At 46.2% G+C, this 22,481-nt stretch overlaps 1 protein-coding gene across 1 annotated transcript in view; it reads right to left on the bottom strand.

Moving 5' to 3' along the window:
- The window catches only part of LOC115308401 (valine--tRNA ligase), a 59,750-nt gene that overhangs the window by 15,665 nt on the left and 21,604 nt on the right, over window positions 1-22,481 (bottom strand). Inside the window, exons 9-19 of the mRNA XM_029966300.2 lie at window positions 20,612-20,791; window positions 16,374-16,498; window positions 13,967-14,070; window positions 13,326-13,407; window positions 13,175-13,251; window positions 12,274-12,364; window positions 11,433-11,538; window positions 11,285-11,355; window positions 8,935-9,060; window positions 5,477-5,581; window positions 2,048-2,195 (exon numbers count right to left, since the gene is read on the bottom strand). Coding sequence (XP_029822160.1) covers window positions 2,048-2,195; window positions 5,477-5,581; window positions 8,935-9,060; window positions 11,285-11,355; window positions 11,433-11,538; window positions 12,274-12,364; window positions 13,175-13,251; window positions 13,326-13,407; window positions 13,967-14,070; window positions 16,374-16,498; window positions 20,612-20,791 — 1,215 coding nt within the window. The remainder of the gene's footprint in view (window positions 1-2,047; window positions 2,196-5,476; window positions 5,582-8,934; window positions 9,061-11,284; window positions 11,356-11,432; window positions 11,539-12,273; window positions 12,365-13,174; window positions 13,252-13,325; window positions 13,408-13,966; window positions 14,071-16,373; window positions 16,499-20,611; window positions 20,792-22,481) is intronic.

Below are 22,481 nucleotides of genomic sequence, written 5' to 3'. Positions count from 1 at the left end.
AAGAAGCATGAAAGTTGCGGCGTGCGCATACATTTCCCACGAGGACGTCAGCCACAAAAACAACTCGGTTTTCCTCCTCGCTGTCGTCTAGTACTCCCTTTTCTGGTTTTCAGGAGATTGGGGATCGACAACAACGGCAGAGGCCTTCACGACAACCAACAGAGTGTGTGAGTGACTGTCCAGACCTACATGATGAATACGCTTCAAGCCACTTTTCGAGAAAACAAGTAGAGGAAAGCTTTCCCCCCCTCCCCCCCCCCCCCGGCAAAATAAATGTGCCAAAGCGGACCGAAACCGGAGGAAAACTTCTACATCCGGTACAGCAAATGCTGTGACCGCAGAAAATGTGTCCTGTCTGAACAGCCCTTTAGTGTCACGTAGCCTTCAAAAGGGGCACAGCGATTTGCAAGGTGCGTAGTTATGCAAGATGTTCACGGTGCTGGGTTCACGGTGGCTCGTAGCATCCACTGCAATCCATCATAGGGTGAGACAGTAGAAAATTGGCTGCATGTTTAATCATTCTGCCAAATGCATTTAAATGCGGTAGCTTTATAAAGTGGGTAATCCTCTTAGTTTGGGTGGTGCCTAGGGTAGGATGATCCTTAGTCTTTCAGTGCCTGGGGTGAGTAGTGCTCTTAGCTTATGTGGTACCTAGGGCAGGGTTTTTGTATGCAAACAGATTACATCACACCATTGTCTCTTTGTGATGCTGCGTGCACTGCCCTCCAGCACGACCCAGATACAAAGCTTTTGCACTGAATTTTCAGGGTCATCAAGAGAAGAAAAATGCGCTTTCCTGCCTTTTCCACTCCCCGTTCCAAGCGCTCTTTCTAAACTACCTGTTTTTGCTCCTCTCTTCCTTGCCCTTTCCACCCCCTCCACTCTGCACACTTTCTCACACCACATTCTGCTCCTCCCGTTCCTGCATGCTGGGTCAATAGCTGAGTCAGCCGATGACTAAGGTTTGATCCTTGGCACTGGTTGCTGTTTTTTTCAAGATCGTATAGCGGTTACGAATTGGCCGACCTGGCACATTTTGTGCTTACGTGGCTCCCGAGGTTGGTTGGCACTATAAAGCTACCTCTTTAAAACTCTCTTGATAGAGTGTCAGTCAAGAAACCGATTTGTTTCAGTGTTGCGCACAATGCTTCATGGTGCACACTATGACCCTCCCCTTCAACATGCGCCAGTGGTTGAAGGCATTCCATCAGAGACATTCCGATTGTTGATAGCCCTACCGACCATGCAAGACCTTAAAGTTTCCAAGTAGCAAAATGCCTAAAACATGTCTGACTGGTATGCTTATCGTGTCTTTATGTTTATAACCTCGGCTTCTGACTGGTGACTCCACAACTGCATAATGCCGCCATTTGTCGAGACCCTGTTTGCAGTACAGCAGTGCAGGTGCATAGGGCAGACGCCAGCACAGCTGTAGCTTTCTCTGCAGCCAATCAACGGAAAAGGGCTCGGACCCTGCGACGACAGCAACACGTGCGTTCACTCTTCTTTGCCAGCGTTTCTACGACCAGTCAGCAAGGCCGCGACATTGCATACCATTTAGTTGCAGCGCCTGGAACATGTCTTCAACTGGTGTGCCTAATGTTCCCCACTGCCCATCGACTGAAAATGGTCCTCAAGTGGCAACAAATTACGTCACAAAAGCTAGTGCGTTGTGCTGTCAGTAGCGCCATTTTGGCGGTTGGCCGTAGAATTTCCAGCAAGAAGTAGAAGCAAACGCAAGTGTCACTGCTATTGCAGCGCCCTGACCCGTGGCTGCTTAGGCAAGTTTTCGTGGACCACAGAGCTGGCGAGCAACCCGTGGCAGAACGGGCATTGGCCACACTCATCGGTGTTGCTGTCCCGCCGCCAGGACCCTGCCGGACAATGGCAAGACACTTCCGCGATGTCCTCGGAAAGGAATCGGGCCACAGATGAGGATAAAATAAACACTCCGGTTGGAAATGCTTCCGGACATCGCCTATTTGTCGCCAGCTCCCGTAACGTATTCTGTTGCCATTACGGAGATGCCCTAAAGGAGGGGCCTCACCCTGCGACATGTAGGCACAGAGGGCGAAGCGCAGCGCGTCTGTGCCGCACTCCGGGATGCCCCTGGGATAGTCCGCCTTCTGCCCCTGCTTGGCACGCTCCACTTCCGATGGGTCCAGGTTGGAGTTGAGCAGTTGCTCGTTCAAGTCCTGCGTCGACACGCGGCGCTCATTAAAAACGCCCTGGAGCCATGGGGCACTTCGATACGGTGAAACCTCAAAGTAATTATGGTACAGTAAAACCTCGTTATAACAAAGTTAAAGGAGCGCTTGCAATTATTTTGTCATAACCATTAGTTTGTTATAGCCAATGTTCATTTCTTCCCACTATTAGCAAGCAAGGGAAATTATGATTGGTTTGCTATATACATTAGTTTGTTATACAGTAAAACCTCGTTATAACAAAACGGGATATAACAAACTAATGGATATAACAAAGCAATCATAATTCCCCTTGCTTGCTAATAGTGGGAAGAAATGGACACTGGCTATAACAAACTAATGGTTATAACGAAATAATTACGACCGCTCCTTCAACTTTGTCATAACGAGGTTTTACTGTATCCCATTTTGTTATAACGAGGTTTTACTGTAGTTCAGAGTTAATCATACTGCTGGTCTCTTTGATGACCAAACAGGAGTAGAAAACATAAAGAAAAAAAAAAAAAACACATTCCATGGTGCGTTTATTGCGAACTACAAAACTCAGAAATTGAGAAAGAGGCTGCGTTCGTAACATTGGGTAGCAGATTGTTTGCGAACTACAGCGCAATCCACTTTATAACGATAACGAGAAAACCCGAAAATTCAAATATTATAACCAATTATCATTGTACCTGGACTAGAAACTTTAGAAACTGATTGCTATAAGCAGTACATCGTTATAAGCTGTATTGTTATAAGTGGATTGCACTGTATTGTTCTTAAAAATAAGGAAAACTGAAATGTACAATTTTTATAAGTACCTATATATTGTTTGAAAAAATTATTATGAACGTTTGGGTGGTTGCTTGAGGACAAAAAAGCTTGATGTATTGATCTATTTACAGTGATGTGATTGGCCTGAGCCATTTTGGCGCACGCTTTGGAGCAACCAAAACAGTGTTTTGGCGCAGCAAATGTGGCCTTTGAAGGAACCAAAACACCGTTTTGGAGCAGCAAAAGCGGCTTTTGGAGTAGCCAAGACAGTGTTTCGGAGCAGCAAAAGTGGATTTTGGGGCAGATATTTTTAGGAAAATAAAAATATTTGTTTTAAGTGCTGCGCAAAGGAAGGGCACTTTGTGTTGTGTTGTGTTCTGATATGATGTGTTGTGAGGGAACTCGGTGCTTCTGTTTTTACTGCTCAGACATCCCACAAGTGTACAGTGCTGTAGGCATTGCCAAGCAATTTCGAAAAACCGCTTGCCACCGTTTTACTCGTTCCCGACGTGCCAGGTTTTCGTCAAAAGTAAGCAAATGTAAAACAATGAATTGCAAGCGTCCCAGCTGGTGTCTCAGTCTTGCAACCATGTTCGCATGCACGTGAGGCCAACTTCGGCAGGCTTGGTGTTGGGCATGCTTCGTCGCCCGAGCGCAGACAACGGCTGTCCGATCGAAACCGAAACCATGCCCCTCAGCTCCGTCGCTAACTTATCCCCAAAAATGTACACAAAATGTAACTTTCGAGCATGCGACAAAGACAGTCCAGTGGCGCGTTCTTGCCAGGCCGGCAAACAAGGTACAAGCTAAACACACAAAAAATAAAGAACCTGAGTGCATCACTGCAAGAAATTGCGAGCCAGCCTCAAAACGTTTTAGGAGCGCTTTGTGCAACGACTGAACTCGAGACAAACAAGCACGCTGTGCGGGTTCAGCGTGCAGACATTGCCTTCTTTGCTTTAGCTCACTTCTCTTCACCAACTTTCTTTCACGGCAGATCTTTCACGTACCAAGGTCCCTTTTGAAAAAAGGCCCACCGTTAGGAATCTAGATAATCAATACTTTGGCAGAGCAGTCTTTGAATTAAAGGTGGATTTTTGTAGTAACGTATGATTTAAACAAGAACAGGAATGTTGATGAACTTGCGGCGGTACTTAGTTTCATTTTAGAAAGTGCCATATCTGCAGTGATGTGTGGACGGCAACATTCGACGTCGCGCGACCACGGTGACTGAAAGGCAGTGACCTATAGTTTTCCCACGGCCGTTGCTTCAGCTCACAAAGTAACTCCTGCCGCGCAAAAACGTGGTTTCGTTTCACAGCATGACGGCATGGCTGGTACCCGGCACGCTAGCGTCGGAGCGTCTGCACACATCCGCGTCTATCTCTGAAAAAAAAAAAAAAAAAAAGAGAGACGAGATTTACAAGACAAGAGCGCGAAACGCGAGACGCCGGGAAAACCATGCAAGACCGGGTGGACAACTGATGCACGGTACTTTGTGTCAGGCGGCCGCTTGCGCCACATAACACACGCCTGCTCAATTACAGTAGTACTCAGTTTAGTTTCGGTTATGAAAGGCGACCTAAATTGGTCCATTGGCGCAGGCTTGGCGCAAATTACCCATATTTTGGCGAAATGTAGCAGGATGTAGCAGGGTTAGCCCCTTGGCGCAGTTTGGCACAATGGGCGCAGCAATCACATCACTGTATTTAATATTCCCAAATGATCAATAGTGACCAGATGAAAAAAAATTTATTTTATCTTTCTCTTTTGTGCAGCCGATTGATTGATTGCTCTAGCTTGAACAATGCTAAGGCTACCAGGGCCATAGAGAGCCAAAAACATTAGCTAGTAATAAGGTTGAGAGCCGGGCTAGTTGGTATTGTTCATACATGATGAATTAAAACGGTGTAGCTTCCGTTTGTACCTTTTTGTGCTGTTTTACTTCATTATATTACCTACCGTAGAATACCACGCATCCGCCCATTCCACACTAAGCGCCCATCCCCAAATTCGTAAGATCTGAGAAAATATGCACAGTACAGGGATATGTAAAATTGATGACCGGACAAGCGCCCATCCCCCATTTTTTCGCGATTATCTCTCAATTTTGAGTGGGCGCTTGTCTGGTATTTTACGGTAGTATATATTACAGGAAAGACGTATAGTAGAAAGCAAGGAAGACATTAGTCTATGTTGAAGAGACGAGTATTAGTTGAAGTGCCGAGCCCCTACCATGTACTACAATACCGAGAGTGGGAGGCCTCATTATTTAGAAAATTTGTTCCTCAATTCTTGCAACCTCTGGATCAGATGCTCCAAGCAGTGTGTTCTAATGCAGCAATAATATCTAAGATTGTAAACGTTACAAATTATAACTGGCACCTATCCTTCTAATCAGCATAAAACAAAAGCAAATTCTAATCCCCGCATTTTTACTCGCATCACTTTCTGAAAGGCATTGGTGCCATCTGGCGGACCCACGTTTAACTGAAAAAGGCCGCAAGTCTCACCTCCAGTGAAATCCCCCGAATGACGTCAATGGGGTCGATCACATTTCCCAGGGACTTGCTCATCTTCCTCCCGTGCGCGTCCCTCACAATGGAATGCAGCAGGACCTTTGGGGAGGGCAAAACAAATGCGGCAGTTTTTAAAGCACGGTATTAACTATTCCAATACTATACTGTATCTGCCAGATAGTACAGGGTGTACCATGCAACCCCAATTATGCATCCCCATTTTATCCGATGTCCCGCATTTCGCAACTATCTGGTCGGGTCTGGCGAACACCCCATAGGAGGAATGTATTGCAAGTTCAAACTTCACAGCACACAATCATATGCATTCCGTGTCATGCGATGAACCTGGTACGTTGCAGTGCTGAAAAAAATGGATGGGATGTGAAAACGAAACTGCGCACTGCGCTCGTTGTCATGTTCTCCTTCCTTCACTAACAGGCTGTCCTTCATCCATCCATTCATTCAATCTCCTTTGTAGGCAGTGTTGCTTTTGGTTGTTTATGCCCCATTCGCCTCCTTTTGATTGCATCTTCCTTTGCTCTCGCCCTCCATTTACATTTTTTTTTTTCTTTCTTTGACAACAGGCTGCCGTGCTGAGAGGTGGAGTGGGCTGTGATCGCAGCCAACACTGCCTCTCAAGGGTGACTTCCATGGGCTCCATGGTTCATGTGCTCTTGAATATCGACATGCCGTGCCCATGTGGACGTGATTGCTAGGTGGTAAATCTGCAGTACGTGCCGGGAAATGCAGCAAATGAACACCTTACAGATAAAACTGCCATGAGGGTCACCGCAGTGCCAGCAGTGTTTAGAATTCATTGCAACTCGTGGACCTCGTCAAATGCCAACGATGGCATCGCCACATGCGACACGGTGTCACTCGACGAAGTCCTTAAAAAGGGAACTGCCTGAAGACATGACGCTTTCGACAAAGGTGATGTGGTGCTTGCCAATGTTTGGGGAAATGTCATATTTTGGTGGCATTTGATGATCTCACGTCATTGACGACACATCAAATAATGTCACTGTCTTGTGATCTCATGCTGTCATGAGACATCACAGTGTCATGTGACTTGACGATGTCACATGATGGTGTCACCCAACTTTAGTTTCACGTGACACTGAAGTGATGTAACACCAGTGTCCCATGACATATTATGGTGCCATGTGACTGGAAGCGACAATGTCATGTCATAGTGTCACCTGTCATACGTGACTAGGGGCTTATCACGCCAGGTCATGCCACATAACACCATGATGCCGTACTATGGTGGCACCTGATGTGACATGACTTCATGTGACACCATGACATCCCATAACATCACCATGCCATGTGATGTCATGTCACATGACATCAGTGTCATGTGACTTGACGATGTCACGTGATAGTGTCACGTAACCTCAGTGTCACGTGACAATGAGGTGATGCCCCAATGTGACATCACAGTGTCTCCTGACAGTGTCACATGACATCATGGTGCCATGTGACTGGAAGTGACAAATGTCACGTCATGGTGTCACCTGTTGTACGTGACCAGGTGATGTACACCCGTGAGCGATATGAAGGTGAACAGCCCTCTTCTTGTTTTTGATGCTCCTGCAAGTTTTGGAACAAGCACTCTTCCAGAAGAGAACTAGAACGCAAAGTTTAGACCCCAAGCCACATACTATTTGAGATGTTGAGAGTTAAAATAGCTTTAGGAAGCCGTAAAACAGGCAAGAAACCAGGTAAGGTGTTCACCTTCATATCGCCGGCGGGAGTACCATCAGGTCAGCCACGGGACACCATGATGCCATATTTGGTGGCACCTGACATGATGCAACTTCATGTGACATTATGATATCACATCACGTCACTGTGTCATGTGATGTCATATTACGTGACATCAGAGTCATGTGACCTGATGATGTCTTGTGATGATGTCACCTAGCTTCAGTTTCATGCGACACTGAAGTGATGTGACATCACAGTGCCACAAGACATCATGACTCCACGTGACTGGAAGCGACAATGTCACGTCAAGGTGTCACCTGTCATATGAGACCAGGTGATGTAATATGAGATCATGCTACATGACACCACAATGTCACATGACCTCATGATGTCACGTGACATCAAAGAAGACCTTTAAATACTACTCATTCAGAGTGCATCTGGGAGAACGTCACATCACACTGTGATGTCATTGAGGTAACATCTGCGGACACAAAATCCGTAAGGCTGGCCCTTTAATGTTATGCACTTAAACTGCTCGACTAAGCTTTTCATCCACTCATGTCTACATCAGCTACCCTCGACAGCACCAGAGTCGCAATATTAGTTAAGGATGCACAAAAGCGGTCTTGACACTGTCTTTTTATGGCCCTAGTCGGCCTACTCTACAGTTTAAAATACCCAAATTATTCAAATAAGCATCCCACTTCTATTCACCTTCCCCGTGTTTATTCCAGAAGCGAAAACTTTACATCACTGAGCTTGTGTAGGCATGTGTGGCATCTGATATTCCAGAGAAGAATGCTACTGTGCGTGTTCAGACCATATTCCACCACCCACTAAACAAAGGTGGCTGTACCCTGTGAACAATTATGCCAATGGTCTACATAAAATGCACGAGCAAAGTACTGTACCCTTTTTCTTTCTCACGGCAAGAAAGGAGAAGGCAACAAATTCATCCCTTCCATTCCTTAGCATAGCAAAGGGAAAGAGTATGACCTGGATTGAGCACTTTATACGGAAGCACACAAACTGATTTGAAGTAGGTTGGTCGTGTTAGTGCCAAAAAAACAAACACAAAGTGAAAAAATTGCAAACGACCACACATAAGTGCGCTGTGATTGACAGCGGTAGCTGCTGCATTGTAGAAAGGCATTGTAGAAGATTAGCCTTCAACCAGTGTGCTGTACGTCTGCAATGGGTTCTTAGATTTCAGTGGAGTTGATGTAGGAGACAAGTTTGAGATGTGTGCTTTGATTGCATGTGTTAAAGAAGGACACAGAGACGCTTTTTTTTTTGGTGGTAAAACACTCTTTCAGAACGGAGGCACCCGTGATTGCGCCTAAGGTGGAAGAAGCAAAAGTGTGCACGCGAGCTGTTCTGTAGAGGCGCGGAGAGCACACGAGAACGGAACCTGGGCGGCAGCAGTGGGGAGGCGAGGAAGCGTGTTCGCACAGTGTTACCACGTGGGTATTACGCAATCGCGGCTGCCAGAGGGGTGGAGGGTGAGGGGGAAGAGGGAGTGTTTTCTCCACGATCACGTAGGGTTTTCGGAACAGCGGCAGCCTACAGAGGGGAAGGGCAGGGGAGCAAGAGAGAGCTTTGCCATGCGTGGGGAACGACAGGGAGAGGGAGAGCAGCGCCTCTGCTGTAGAGCGGGGTTTAGCGTTTGTACATGAGAATTTTTTACCTGGAAGGGGCACTAACAGCTATTGTATAAAAGCTGCTTCGAAGCATACCTCAGTGAAGGGCAGCTGGCCCATGAGGTGGCTCCCCAGCATGACCATCTTGGCCACCCAGAAGAAGAGGATGTCGTGGCCAGTCTCCAGGAAGGTGCCCGGGTAGAAGGCTGCAAGGTCTGCCGTCTGAAACACAGCAGGGAGGGATCGGGACGCGTCTCTCTCAACCGAGGGGACGCACATTAACAAGCCAAGCTGAATGCAAGCACCAATAGACCTTTTTTATCTACCCTAGTGCCGAGCCACATAGTTTGCATAACCAGTATCACAGACGCAAAACAAAAACAAAAACCTTACAGAATTAACGGAGAACATGCAGGCAAGCTGGTGAACTATCAACATCTTGAAAACCTAAGACTTGGAACAACAAAGAGAACAACATTTCTTGCGTCATCTCCTCTCTTGTTCCAAAGTCTTGAGTTTTCAGGATGTTAAAGACCTCACAACCTGGAATCGGTAAAAAAAATACAAAAGAGGCAAAACAAGGATGAGTGACAGTCGCGATCAAACGTGAACAGTTCCCAGTGAGTGGTGAGAGCAAAACAATATTTTTCCCCATGCTGGACGTTTCGTGATTCAAGATGATGTTCACGTGAAGAAGGTCTGTAGAGTAGGGACAGACATGAGGCTTTCTTTCACACGAGTACTGCACTAGCATCGGTGAGAATCCACCAGTGAGAATATGTGTCCTAGCCAAATGTTCACGCAGCACTCGAGTGACGCTCTTTCGTCACGGGAGTGCATCAGAGAAATTGGGTAGGAGCCAGCTATTATAATGCAAACTGAGTTAAAAATGGCAGTCCACAATAGGTTTCAGGGGGCATTTTGTATAGGCCAGTATCGTATAAGCCATTATGTTGCACATGGACATCAGACTGCTATTGATCAGTACAGCCAATAGAGCAACTACTAATGAGAAAGGTATAGGTATGTCAGCTCGAAAATAATTTCTTCACGAAGGACATCAAAACGGTGAAGAAATAGGTTGCACAACCTGGACAAAAATCTATGATCAATATCCTGGCACAGAATCACCCCGACGCAGTGCCCTTGCACGCTCAAAACCGGTTGCCAAGATCAACTCTGCTGGCTTCCTTGGACTTTTCCAATCTCATGTAGTGATCCCTGGGTCTCCATCCACTTTGAATTTGGGGTGCTTGGTGGCGCATAAAGTGTGAACAGAAAGAGCGAAGAAACACGATTGACTTGCCTCAATCCTACCAGGGATAAATTCGGTACGCACAGAATGTGTACTTTTGTGGCATTCTGTGAGGGGTTTGCGGTCAACTTTGAACCTGTTTTCCTTGGCGTCATGCAACGTCATCCTCGGAGATCCCAAACCTTAACCCTGTTCTGCGTTTGAACCTGCTAGAAACGATGCTGCTGGAACGGTCGTGAGAAGATGCAACGTCATGCTGTAAGGGCCAGCACGTTTGCTTTCAGGGGCGAAACTCCTTAGGGTCTAGCCTTGTCCTTCCGTCCGGCGTCTGTGCTCACATCGATTGCACTACCTCCGGGATCGGCCCACTTTTAAAAAAAAAACGTACACCCGCACGGGGTTCAAACTCAGGACTGCTTGCTTACGAGGCAGACGTCTTAACCACTATGCTACACTCCAACGTTGCATGTAGCCGCTTAACGTCTATACAGGAGAGGGCGCTGCAGTCAAATGCTTATATAATCGCGTTAAACTTTGCATGCATTGGCTGAACGTTTATACACGAGAGGGCGCTGCGGTCAAATGCTCAAATGCGTATATAACCACAATCCATACCACACATACTCTTTCTGACATGGACTGTTGACTTAAGCAGTGGAGATGCGTTCCCACGGCTTCTAGGGATCCAAGCTAATCCGCTAGAAGAACCACTGGCTCTGCATTTCACCGGCCATAAAGCAGTAATAATGAAGTCGAAACGCAACCCGGAACTCAGCACTACCTATGAGCAATAAAAAAAAATCAGCACCATCAGCACTAGCTATGAACAATAAAATCAGTATCATCAGCACCACCAGAGCTTCGGCCAAATCAACATCAATCACCATGTGGAGATGTGGCCTCTTTTTTTCATGTGTTCACACTAAAAGTAGATACGTGCAATTCTTGTGTTCCCATAAGGATCCCATAAATAGTATACCATTTAAAGATCTTCAAAAAGAACAAGAAATTCCGGGCTGGCAGGAGTGCTCCGGTAAAAATAACCAACGGGACAATGCGAACAGAGGCTACCAATATGCACGATCAACTCCGAGCGTTGTACAGGATTACTACCTGGTGCACCACCAAAGCCGTAAATAGTAGAGCAGGTAGATAGACAAGCGCAACTTTACAGCTGCGCTTGGGTCTCACCTGATCTGGCCATCCAAAAATAGAGAAAGGGAACAGAGCAGACGAGAACCAGGTGTCCAGGACATCTTCGTCTGTCAAAGACAGAGTCGCGTTAGCCACCACCTCCACGCACTTAAACCAATGGGTGAACCGGTTCGATCGAGCTAACCTTGGGTGAGCTTGATCTTGTCCTTGGAGACGCCAAACTTTTTGGCGGCTTTCTCTGCGGCTTCGTCCTGCGTCCTTCCGCTCACCCAGTAGTCGTTGTTGCTCTCCTGAAGTGGGAACGAGGCATCAAACTCTGTCCTTTGAGTGCACGAGACTCAAAAAGAACAAAGAGGAATGCGCCCCTCTAGGAATAAAGAAATTAAAAGTCAAAGTCATACGTGAAGAATAGTGAGGAAAGACAAAGGTGAAACAACAACTCTACACCTCCGCTTTTCCCCGCATGCGTCCAAATATCCGGAATTTAAATAGAATATCCTCGGAGTTAAATTCATGTTAGTTTCAAGACTTGGTCGTTCGGCAATTTTCTAATGTTGTCTGACAGCAAAATCTTCCTACATCTAAGAGATAATGAATGACTAGCATGTATGCGACGAAAATTTAAAAAAGAAGTAGATGAAGCAGGTTTTTTTCCATTCAGCTTTGGTTTTTCTTATTCAAAGACGGCTTTTAAGCAGACTTTTTTGGTTGTCTCCAATTTTCATTAAACTGACTCGAGGGTTACTTTTCGGGGTCAAGCAGTACGTACTGAAAACACAGAACCCCACTTATGCCGTAACTTATTTGCATCGTCGTAACAATCTTCAACAGACGGGCTACAAAGTAGAATAACCTTTATATGTATAATCATCGTGGCAATTGCACAAAACAGATGGCAACCTATGCAGGCAGTTTTGTCTCCGTTTAGGAACCTGCAAGAGCTTCGACTACACACGCAAGATCTACTCCACGCTCCAAACCCGCAACTAGATCCGGGGGTTTGAGATGTTAGAGCCCCGCCTCACCGCTCCGGGGGGAGCCTGCTGTCCCTCGACTTCCACAAAGTAAGCGGGAATCCTGTGCCCCCACCAGAGCTGCCGAGAGATGCACCAATCCCTGGAAAGAACACAGCGCAGCGTCAGAACAGACTGAAACAACGGACAATCCCTCTATGTCCTCTGGAGAGGGAAAGGAAGCATAAGCAAAGGCAGCGCATAAGATATATTCACTGTCACTTCGCGGGAATGTTCCACATTAACTCGGCATTTGTTTCGTGCCTCAACGGCGTGAATGGCGTCGTTCGCAGCATCTTTGAAAGGAAGTCCTGCCAGAGCTAGAACTGCAACGGGGCTGGCAAACTTAGTTTGCATCTCCTGCAGTCATAAACCCAACTTTGGCTCTGCCATATCACGAACGCCGAGTCGGAGTTCGCCCAAGACTCCCGTTCCGTCGTAGGGATGCGAGTTTCAGCCGAGCGCCGACGCGGCGCTTTTCCATCACGGGAGTGCAAAATGGAACACTGCCAGGAACCACCCGTATGCTAGCGCACACTACGTTAAAAGGTCACGCAGAAAAGCGTGCCAACAAGCAAGACTGAGCTCGTCGAGAACACAACACAAACACAGAGCCTCAAATGAAGCCTCCACACTGAGCGTGCTTTGTACTGCATGTCGAAATTCGCGAGCAGTTTTAGTCGGGAAAAGGTTAATGAGGGCATGATAAACTCCTCCCACAAAGCCCTCCCCTCTTTCCACTTTGGCAGAGCGAATGCTGGAGATGAGGAGAGGCTCCAATGTTCGCTCCGTTAAACTGGAAGGAGCGGATGTCTTTTTTGGAAGGAGCCTGTTGTACTAAATTTCTCAACCTACAACAGACTATAGCGGAACAGAAGCTGCCACCCGTCGGTGACCAGAGGACCGAACTGACCGAATGTTCTCCAGGAAGTAGTTCCAAATCTTGACGTGCTGTTCGGGTATAAGCTTCAGGTTGCCCTCCTTCACATCCTGGAATTTCGAAGCAAGATTTTACGAGTCGGCTCGAAACGTCCCGACCAAGAGCACCGCACGAACCGGCTCACCTTCACGGCTCGGGCAGCCATGTTGTTGCAGTCGATAAACCACTGCACTTTGGGCAGTGGCTCCACAATGTCTTTGGAACGGCTAGGCAGAAAGGAAGGAAGGGATTGTGAGGAAGACAAGAATCAGTTGCTTCTACTTTTGTCTGTACCATAATTCCTCCTAGTGAATGATCCTCAAGTGACACGGTCCTTCAACGGGTAAATATTTTCAAGGTAAAATTTATTTAAAAGCCACGGCTTAGCCCCAGCAATGATGTAGTAAGACGGAGTGGCTCGTTGACTGCCCTGGGACTAAAAAGGCAAATTCAGTCGCGTGCTATTTGAGCACGCAGGCCAGCATCACCAAACAGGGTGTTTTACGAAACTCCGGCAAATTCAATTTTGTGGAAACTATGCATTACACAAAAAGAAAGGTTGATGTCTTTTGGGTCCCTGCCCGGGGCCCATTTAGGAAAATTAATAAAGTTTGGAATAATTAAGTCATTAATTATTTCTAAGTAATTACCTTTTTACATTATTAAATTTAAGGGCACTAAACAACCTCTGAGTGGATCAGGGGGTCCATGACAGCCAGAAGTTTGAGAACCGCTGCGGTAAGTCATGCAAGTTTGCCTTCACCTCAGCATTCCAGTATGGCTCACCTGCAGATGGGCACTACCATGGGGTTGTCCTTGGTGTCCCTGTACAGGCCCCTCTCCTTCAGGGACTCTAGCACAGCCTTGCGGGCATCAAACCGCCTCATGCCCTGCAAGAGAAGTTGAACAGTCGGCCACCATTTGTAGTTTTGTCTCACACTTTGGCAATTGTGTTGCACACGTGAAACGTTCTAGCATCACAATGGTTTAGTGATTCTCTGAGTAACCAGATGCCTATGTTCACAAAGTTCTTAAACAGATAGTTTAATGTGCACCATCTGTACACTTTATAGTTGTTCCTAGGATGAAGCGATACTACTGCTAATCAGGCTGATAAACTTAGCAATCTTCCAGAGCCTTCCATACTCTCAAGCTACTCTCCCTTAGTGCACACAGGCAGTGGACTCTGCATGAGATGGTGAATATGATAGTGAATATGAATATCCGGTTTGAAACCAGATATTTGTATTCAAACATCCGGCCATCTGGTTTTACAAACCGGATATTCGTATAATTAAAGGATCCAAATAACCGGGGCTGTGTTCCAAATCTTACCCAAATGAATCCGAGTTACCCCGGCGGGTCGTTTCACGTGACAACACAGATTGAAAAACGCTGGACGCGGGTAGGTTTTAGAACGCCAAGGTACAAAACCCTTACCCTGGAGTAGGATCGAGTAAATTTTGGAACACGCCCCGGATAACCGGTATCAAAAACTGGATTTATTTTCCTCCGGATTAACTGGATATCCGGTATGATGGATATTTGCATGCATGAGTGTGCACAACACCAAGTGTGCATCTTGTCGTTATAGAGAGCCTACACGTAAGAGAGGGGGCAACTGCTCAATCAGGGTCACTTGGTTTGTGGACCGCATTTGCATAAGGAGCTGCAAGTAGTCAAAAGCATTCATCATCTGCAAACGTCTCTGCTTCTCCGCTCGGATTCCTTGTCACATGACAACCTAATGCATGCGCACTTGTGCCAATCTGCCCAGAAAGCGTCTGCCCTAAAATTGAAAATGCTTGCCATGAGCGGAGTTGCTCTTTCTCTTAAGTCTAGGCTCTCTCCGTCGGTACATTGTCGCTAGCGCTCTTAACACCCCTATCAGAATGCCACGTGCGATGCGGAAAAGCCGCCTCCCAGCAGCAGACGACGACGCAGAGGCAGCCGCCCGTGGCATTTGCAGCATCGTCTGCTGCCCGCTCGAGCTGCCTGCTTTGCGGCTGCAGCAAAGTGCGATTCTCTGCAACTTGATAGCCTTTGCGAATTCTCTTATTTTATTAAATTATCACGAAATTTCTTTTTACTTGATCTGCTAGATCTGCTCAAATTCCTTCGCTAAAAACAGACAGAAATACATTGAAAAAATGCAAACAGGATTGGGAAGTCGTGATCGCTTCACTATAGCCGCCATTTCGTTGTAACCGACTTTGTTATAAGTGGGCACGAACGGAAATGGCCCATCCAAAGAAAGGTATTTTGATTTAATATAGCCATAATTTGGCCATTATGGCTGTTTTAATAGTAAGTAGTAAATTCGCTGGTAATAATATTTTAGTTATGCTGCATAACAAGTCTAGAGGCAAGCTTCTAGCACCCAGGAAAACCCTTAAATCAAGATTTAGAGAAAGAAATGCTAGCATATAAAATTCTGGCCAGGTCAATGCCAGAATACAAATACGTAGCACCATTTGGTTTCCCCAAGCGCCAGATGGCACTATGAAACTAAAACATCTCCAAAAACGTGCTGTATGATATATTCCTAAGAAGTTTAGAAATGACATCCGTGAATCATGTTTGATAATCGAAACAAATGCCCAGTCACCAGAAACTAGAACAACAATGAGTATGCCGTAATGTTTACACTCAATCATCAGCGGCCAACCAAGTATTAATTTCTTCCGTTCCGTCTTTGAGAATTTATGATGCAATATCGATCACAGAAAGAGATAAAGGGAAAGATTTTCGAATATCAATTCGCAACTGGGACCGACTCAAACATTTTAGTAATGCCTGCAACACTCAATAGTTTAGTTAAGCCCTCAAAACCGTAGCAAGAAGACAACCTACTGTTATGGCTCACAGCAGAGCCTTGCAGTATCACTTTGATACTGTTAAAGACCTACCGTAATATCCCGAGAGAGAGCCTACCTAAAATCGAGAGCAAATTGGGTGAAAACAAGCATGGACTAACTTTCGGAGTGCAATCGAGAAAAGTTGCAAAAAATGCCATTTTTAGATTATGTGTCCCCGTCAAACTTGTTATTGCGGCAAATATTCCAGAAACCCACATTTCCAAAAATTAGCGAGATATGAAGCTTGAGAATATAAAACAATGTAAAGTATAACAAGATAATAGGTATAACCGATCGAGCCTCCCAAAAACAAAAACGGGACAGCCGGCACCCACCGAGAATTGTCCGCATCCCGCGCAGATGTTCCCGTTGTCGTCTATCATGGTGATGAAGGGAAGCTTGTGCCTTTTGCCCACCTCGTAGTCATTGTGGTCGTGGGCGGGCGTGATCTTCACGGCCCCTGCAGTTCCACAGAAAGGGCGTCTTAGGGAGCCACCATGGGCAACAGGAGGTAAGGAGCAAAAGACACTTTAAACGAGTAAGTAAACAAGACTCAGTGCAAGTGAAACAGACAGATTTCTTTAAACTGACAACTAGTACAAAAAAAACAAATTGTTCCTCAGTTTTATGTTACAAAAGGATAATTAAAAAGATAATCTGGGAGCCTCGCGATGAATCAAGATGCAACGTGTAGGTCATGCAGGACCCTGGGTGCTCATTTTTGGCCCATTTCAGGCTCAGATCAGGCTTATACAGTAGAACCTTGCTGATACGCTCCCGGTTTTTATGTTTCACCGGCCTTTACGTTCAAAACCACCAGACTTGCCAAGCTCCCAGCCACCCAAGGGCTTTTTTACGCTTTCCCAGATTATAAGATTTTTCCCATGATTCCTTCACAAATGTATCGATGAGGTTTTACTAAGGCCCATATCAAGGCCTACGGTATATGAGGTCTAAATCCCCCTCATATCAAGCCGCAACCAGGCCCATATCCAGCCCAAATGAACCACATATGGTATTGAAACATTGCTTATTTCCATCATGAGCGATGGTAGGTACCAAGGAAAAAAGCCCCTTTTATGAAGATTTACGAGCCATTGGTACCCCTATAAGACAAGCGCCGACAACACGACACTGAAAAGAATTAACATTAATATTAATATTTTTAAAAAAAACAATTTATACAGGTTACGTAAGATTTTATGCACAGTTAAGTACAGCAGTCTTGTTTAGTGAGGCGAGATCAATTTCTAGGGTTGCAAGGTGATTTAGTAGTTTGGGCAGTGTATATTTAACTCTGACGTCCAAAGTTAGTGCATGATTGGGGAATATGCCATGGATGTATCTGACGAGCTTGATGTACTGAAGTGCACAAACGGAGGTCAGCAATGTTTAGAAATGTTTTGTATTTACATTTCATGGCACAAAAGAAGTTGGTGGCCTAGTTGGTTGAACATCATAAAATATTAGCGCAAAGATGTAAGACAAAGACAAGCACTTCTCCTCTCCTGTCCTCCTTTGTCTTTTGCGCTAATATTTTACGAGTTTCATGGCACACTCATAAAGTAATCCCTCGTTATAACGAAATAGTTATTTTTCGAATTATCACCTTTATCGAAGTTCAATGTGGTCCCGCCGAAACGCTTGCATTTTGAACTGGATCATTCCAAGTGTATCAGCGGCTGACGATGCTTATTACGAAGGCCGCGGTGCCAAAAGCATGCAAGCCTACATAGAGGCACACGGAGACCCTTGCGTTACTTTCCCCTTCTCCACCGAGGCAAACGACAAACTGGGAATTGGCAAACAAGAAAACGGAGCAAATGGGTGACGAAGGTGTGCGCAAAGCATCACTTCCGATGCTGATGCGCCGATGTGGGCAGGGAGCGGCGTCCACGTTCCAACCTACTCACGGCGCCCGCGGCCGACACTGCCCGACCCTTGTCGAAATTGGGTCAAGGGAGCGATAGAGCCGATGAAGGCCGGAGGAGATCATCCCTTCGAGAGCCCCCAACGCGCGCGCCTGCGGCGTACACGTGCGTCGTATGAAAGAGTGGGAGTGTTTAGCGAAAGTCGCTTAGATCTGCGAGGTTGAGAAAAGGTTCCCAGGTTCGAAATTGCCAAAGAATTGAACATTCCGGCATCAGCTGTTCGACACGGTCCGCCATTTTGCAGAATGAGCAAGGCATACTGGACGGGTTCGAGAAATTTCTCATGCAAGAGAAAATGTGCTCGCGACCCAAAAATGGAAAATTGCCAATTGCACATCAGATTTTCTCTCACGAGCGTGCTTGCCGAGCCAGTGCACGATTCACAGAGCTGCAACAATCTCTACAGAGGTGTGTGCAAGCATGTTGGCAAAGCCACTGAGGATAACTTTGATTCGTTCGCGCTTGTTGATGCGGACATTTCCATTGTTGCTCCTGTCACGGATGCTGTAGGCCTTGCGTGTGGCCAGGGTAAACATGAAGCGACGTCAACCTCGAGAAACGCCGACGACCATGAAGATGCAAGACATTCTACGGCTGCTTTGAAACAAACTGGAGTGCAGAGGCGGTGACAGTGTTCTTGCAATGTCCGGAGCAGTTCGAGGAGAACTGATAGCGGTTAGAGGAGAACCGATGCCCGGATTAAATTATCGGCAAAGTCCACTTATTTACTTTTTTTAAAGCTGCTGCGAGTTTTTCATAACCAAGGCTTCTTTGATTCAATACGCTTTCAGAGTGTTCCGCAGTGTTCCCGTCCACTATCAAGGCTGCTGTGGCTCCTTTCTTGGCTCTCTCGCTTTTATTGAATTACCGCTTATATTGAATTGTTTTGCCACCCCGTTAACTTCATTATAACGAGGGATTACTGTATGTTAATATTGATTCTTGGGAATAAAATTTGTATACATCGGTTGTTGAATACACATGAAATAAAGGTAATGTTGGGGAACTTGCAGAAACATTAGCTACTGCTTGAATACAGTTAAACCTCAATGTAACGAAGTTGGTAAAATTCGCAATTTACTTCGTTACATTGAAATTTCGCTAAATCGAAATTTGGCTTTAGCATGCAAAACCAAAACAAAAAAAAATTCCGAAACATTTTACGGGTATGAAAACTCACCGAAAATGACATTTATTTAAAGGCAAAGTAGTCCACGAGTTTTGCTTGCGCCTTGTTCGACAGTAGCAGCGGCGTCATACGGCGTTCGAGCGCCCAGAGCGCTTGCATGGCATCTTGCTGCCCATGCGACGCCGTGTACCTCCTCAGTACGTCCATTGCGTCGAGCACTTTCCGAGTGTTCGTGATCTCGGCGGTTTCTTCAGGATGGCGTCCAAAACATTTGCTTTCTCATCCAAAGAAAGAACTTTACGTTTCCCTATGGCAGCAAGCACGTTAGTGAACCGCCCGGTTGAAAAATAAAGCTGTTTAGGCGGTGCCAATGTTTCCAACCTACACAGCACTCTTGCCCGCACAGTTTACTTGCCCCCTTGCGCCCACCGTGTGCTTACACCTTTGCTTTACATAACGACAGTGTGCTTGCGCCTTTGCTTTACATCACGCTCGCAAGATGATAGTCGGTCTTTTCCTAGATGGCACTGCCCGTGCGGTCGCGTCATCACGTCGCTCCCCCGCTGGAGTTGGCTCCCGCACTACCTGCGGTACAGTGGACTATGATGATCAGTGAATGTCAGTTTTGATGCTGTTATGCCGTGTTAACTTTTTGCTCGGCATTTTCTGGCCAGCCCCGCGGAATGCGCTTTGCCACATGCCTCGCCGGCGCTACCGGCGCCAAATACTTGGGCAGCCTAGGAACGTTGGAAGGCCTGTCCCCGTGAAGTGACCTAGCAAGCGCTTGCGTTTGCGCATAATTGTTTTTTAACCACAATTTTTTTGCGAAGTTGTTTTTTTAGTCTATTTATTTATTGCCTCCTATGGCAATGGCGCTTTGTTATATTGAAATAGCAGAAAAATAGACTTCGTTATATAGAGACTAAAAATACATGGGGTCTATGGGCAAGAAATTATGAAAAATAAAATACTTCATTAAATCGAGGATTTCGTTATATTGAAGTTCGCTATATCGAGGTTCGACTGTAGCTCTTTGTGGTAACCCTCCGAGTATATTCAAATCTTTTAAACTAGTAGATGCCAACACTACATGCGCGTAGCATGAGCTGGGATAGAAAAGATGATTTATAAATTTGTAGTTTTATATTTATGCCTACTATTTCTTAAAGCTTACCGCAGATGTGTGTGATATGCTTGCTCCAAGACACATTAAAAAAAAAATAGAGAGTTTTTACATGATCAACAAATTGAATAATGTCGGGACCATAATTTAAGGGAACGGACAACTTGAGTTCTTGAATGCAATTGAAATATTGCAGCCTCGCTTTTTCTCACATTTATATGAAGCAAGTTTTATGTTATACAAAACTTTTAATTTTGAATGGACACTATTTGTTTTGTTAATAAGATGTTGACCGTCCGTATCATAAATAATCATACTAGCATCGTCCGCATAAATAGCAAATTCTACACTAGAATCAATAGTAATACTCTCCGATGTCTCGGCCCTCACCTGTGCCAAACTCCATGTCGACGAAGTCGTCGCACACGATGGGGATCTTCCGGTCGCAGAAGGGGTGGACCACGTACTTGCCGTGCAGGTGGGTGTACCGGGGGTCCTTGGGGTGGACGGCCACCGCAGTGTCACCCAGCATCGTCTCGATCCGAGTGGTGGCCACAACCACTTCTTCGTCTGCAACAGAGGCAGCCCACCAACTGACCACCTTGCTCGTCCCTCCTGCCCGCCACTTTTACTCATACCCTACACTCCGACCAAAATAAAGTCCCAAAATCCCCGCATCTTGCAGAGCTCGCAGCTTCCTTGAGGGAAAAGATGTAATGAGATGATGCGAAAAATAAGCTTTACCAAAAGATGTACAATTAGGCAATTGAAAAAATAAAAAAGTAGTATTTTTTTGCTTACAGTGGTGAGAAGAAACGAAACCACGGTCGTGCAATGCAGGTGGGACGGTGCTGTCACATGTTCAAGGACGGAGCTGCGACGTGTTTAATTCTCATAGCTGTCACGGTGGGCATTGAGGATGCCATTGACGACTGCCACCAGTGGTCCGTGAAGTAAGTGGGTGAGCGTGGTGGAAGTTTCTAAAACCATCCAACCTTATGCATAGCAACTGGATGCTGCCAAAGTGCGATATGGGACAGCAGTTGGCGGGTGAAGTGGCAGCATATGCCAGGAAGGCCAGGAATGATTATGAGCATTGGTTGTGTTTCTCATAAAATGGAAATCCAAAATCATAATATCAGGCGTCGTCAACTTTTTCGGAAAAATATGGTTTCTCGGTTGCAGGAAACAAAAATGTGCCAAGCTCCTCCTCGCCTACCCCTCTTGTCATATGACCTCCCCGTTGACCCATCAACGTCGAGCACCTCACTCCTCCTCTTCCAATTGTCAACCGACCGATGTCGAGCCTCGCGCCAAGCTCTTATATGGGTGTCACGAAATGCCAAATGCCTAGCCAAAGAATGTTTTCCAATAAAATTATGCAATGCTTGAAACATGGGACAAAAAAGTTGAGCAGTTCCGTGTAAATCTGCAGTACAGTCAGAGCGATAGCTGCAATGAGTCACAGCCAAGTCGTTGGGCCTCGGCGTCGCATTCACGCATCATGGCGTGCGTGAGCAAAAGCGCTTGGAACAAAGCAGGCACGTGACCCGTAGCGGACGACAGAAAAAAAAACGCAAGTGCACAACATGAAGATTTGGTTAAAACTCTGCACTCCATTTTGCGTGCGCTGGCCGGCGTTCGGTGCACGCTGTCCGCTTGTGCCTATCCACGCCACCACATAGCTCCTCCCCCCTCCAGAGACGGAGTCGTCCCTCCCTGCTCCGTTCCGAACGCTTTTCCTTCTTTTTCTGTTCCGGAGTGCATAAAAGCACGGCTCCCTGCACGAGCTCTTGGCATCGACGGTGCTACGACGACATCTTGTTATCGACTACAGTCCCCGACCGATTATTCGGACGTCGCAGGGACCGAAAAAACGTCCGAATAATAGAGCAGTCCAAAAATTCGGCAGATTGAAAAACTTGCCTCTTTTATTTCTAAGTGGGCTTAAAAAAGCCGAAAATAGTGCCTCGCTTCAGGTTACGCCTCCGTTTGCGTTTGGCAACTTTCTGTTAGCTTGAGAATCGCTGCATTCCTTTCTAGCATTATGGTCGAGTACTTTCTGCGCTTCTTAACGACACATTGCGGCAGCAGAAGAACAGATGGGGCCATGACGTTCAAGCCAGCACTGTCTTAACGAGATGAGAGGCGCAAATCCACAAGCGCAAAATGGCGACTGGCAATGCGAAAGTGGGGCGGAGGTACGAAGGGATGGAAGGAAACAAACAATGATGGCATGCAACTAAATGGAAAAAAAAGG

Source organism: Ixodes scapularis, unplaced genomic scaffold (genome assembly GCF_016920785.2).
Source record: "Ixodes scapularis isolate PalLabHiFi unplaced genomic scaffold, ASM1692078v2 PGA_scaffold3__209_contigs__length_174095766, whole genome shotgun sequence".
In the NCBI taxonomy this organism is placed as follows: domain Eukaryota; kingdom Metazoa; phylum Arthropoda; class Arachnida; order Ixodida; family Ixodidae; genus Ixodes; species Ixodes scapularis.
This window is presented reverse-complemented; position numbering and strand designations above follow the sequence as displayed.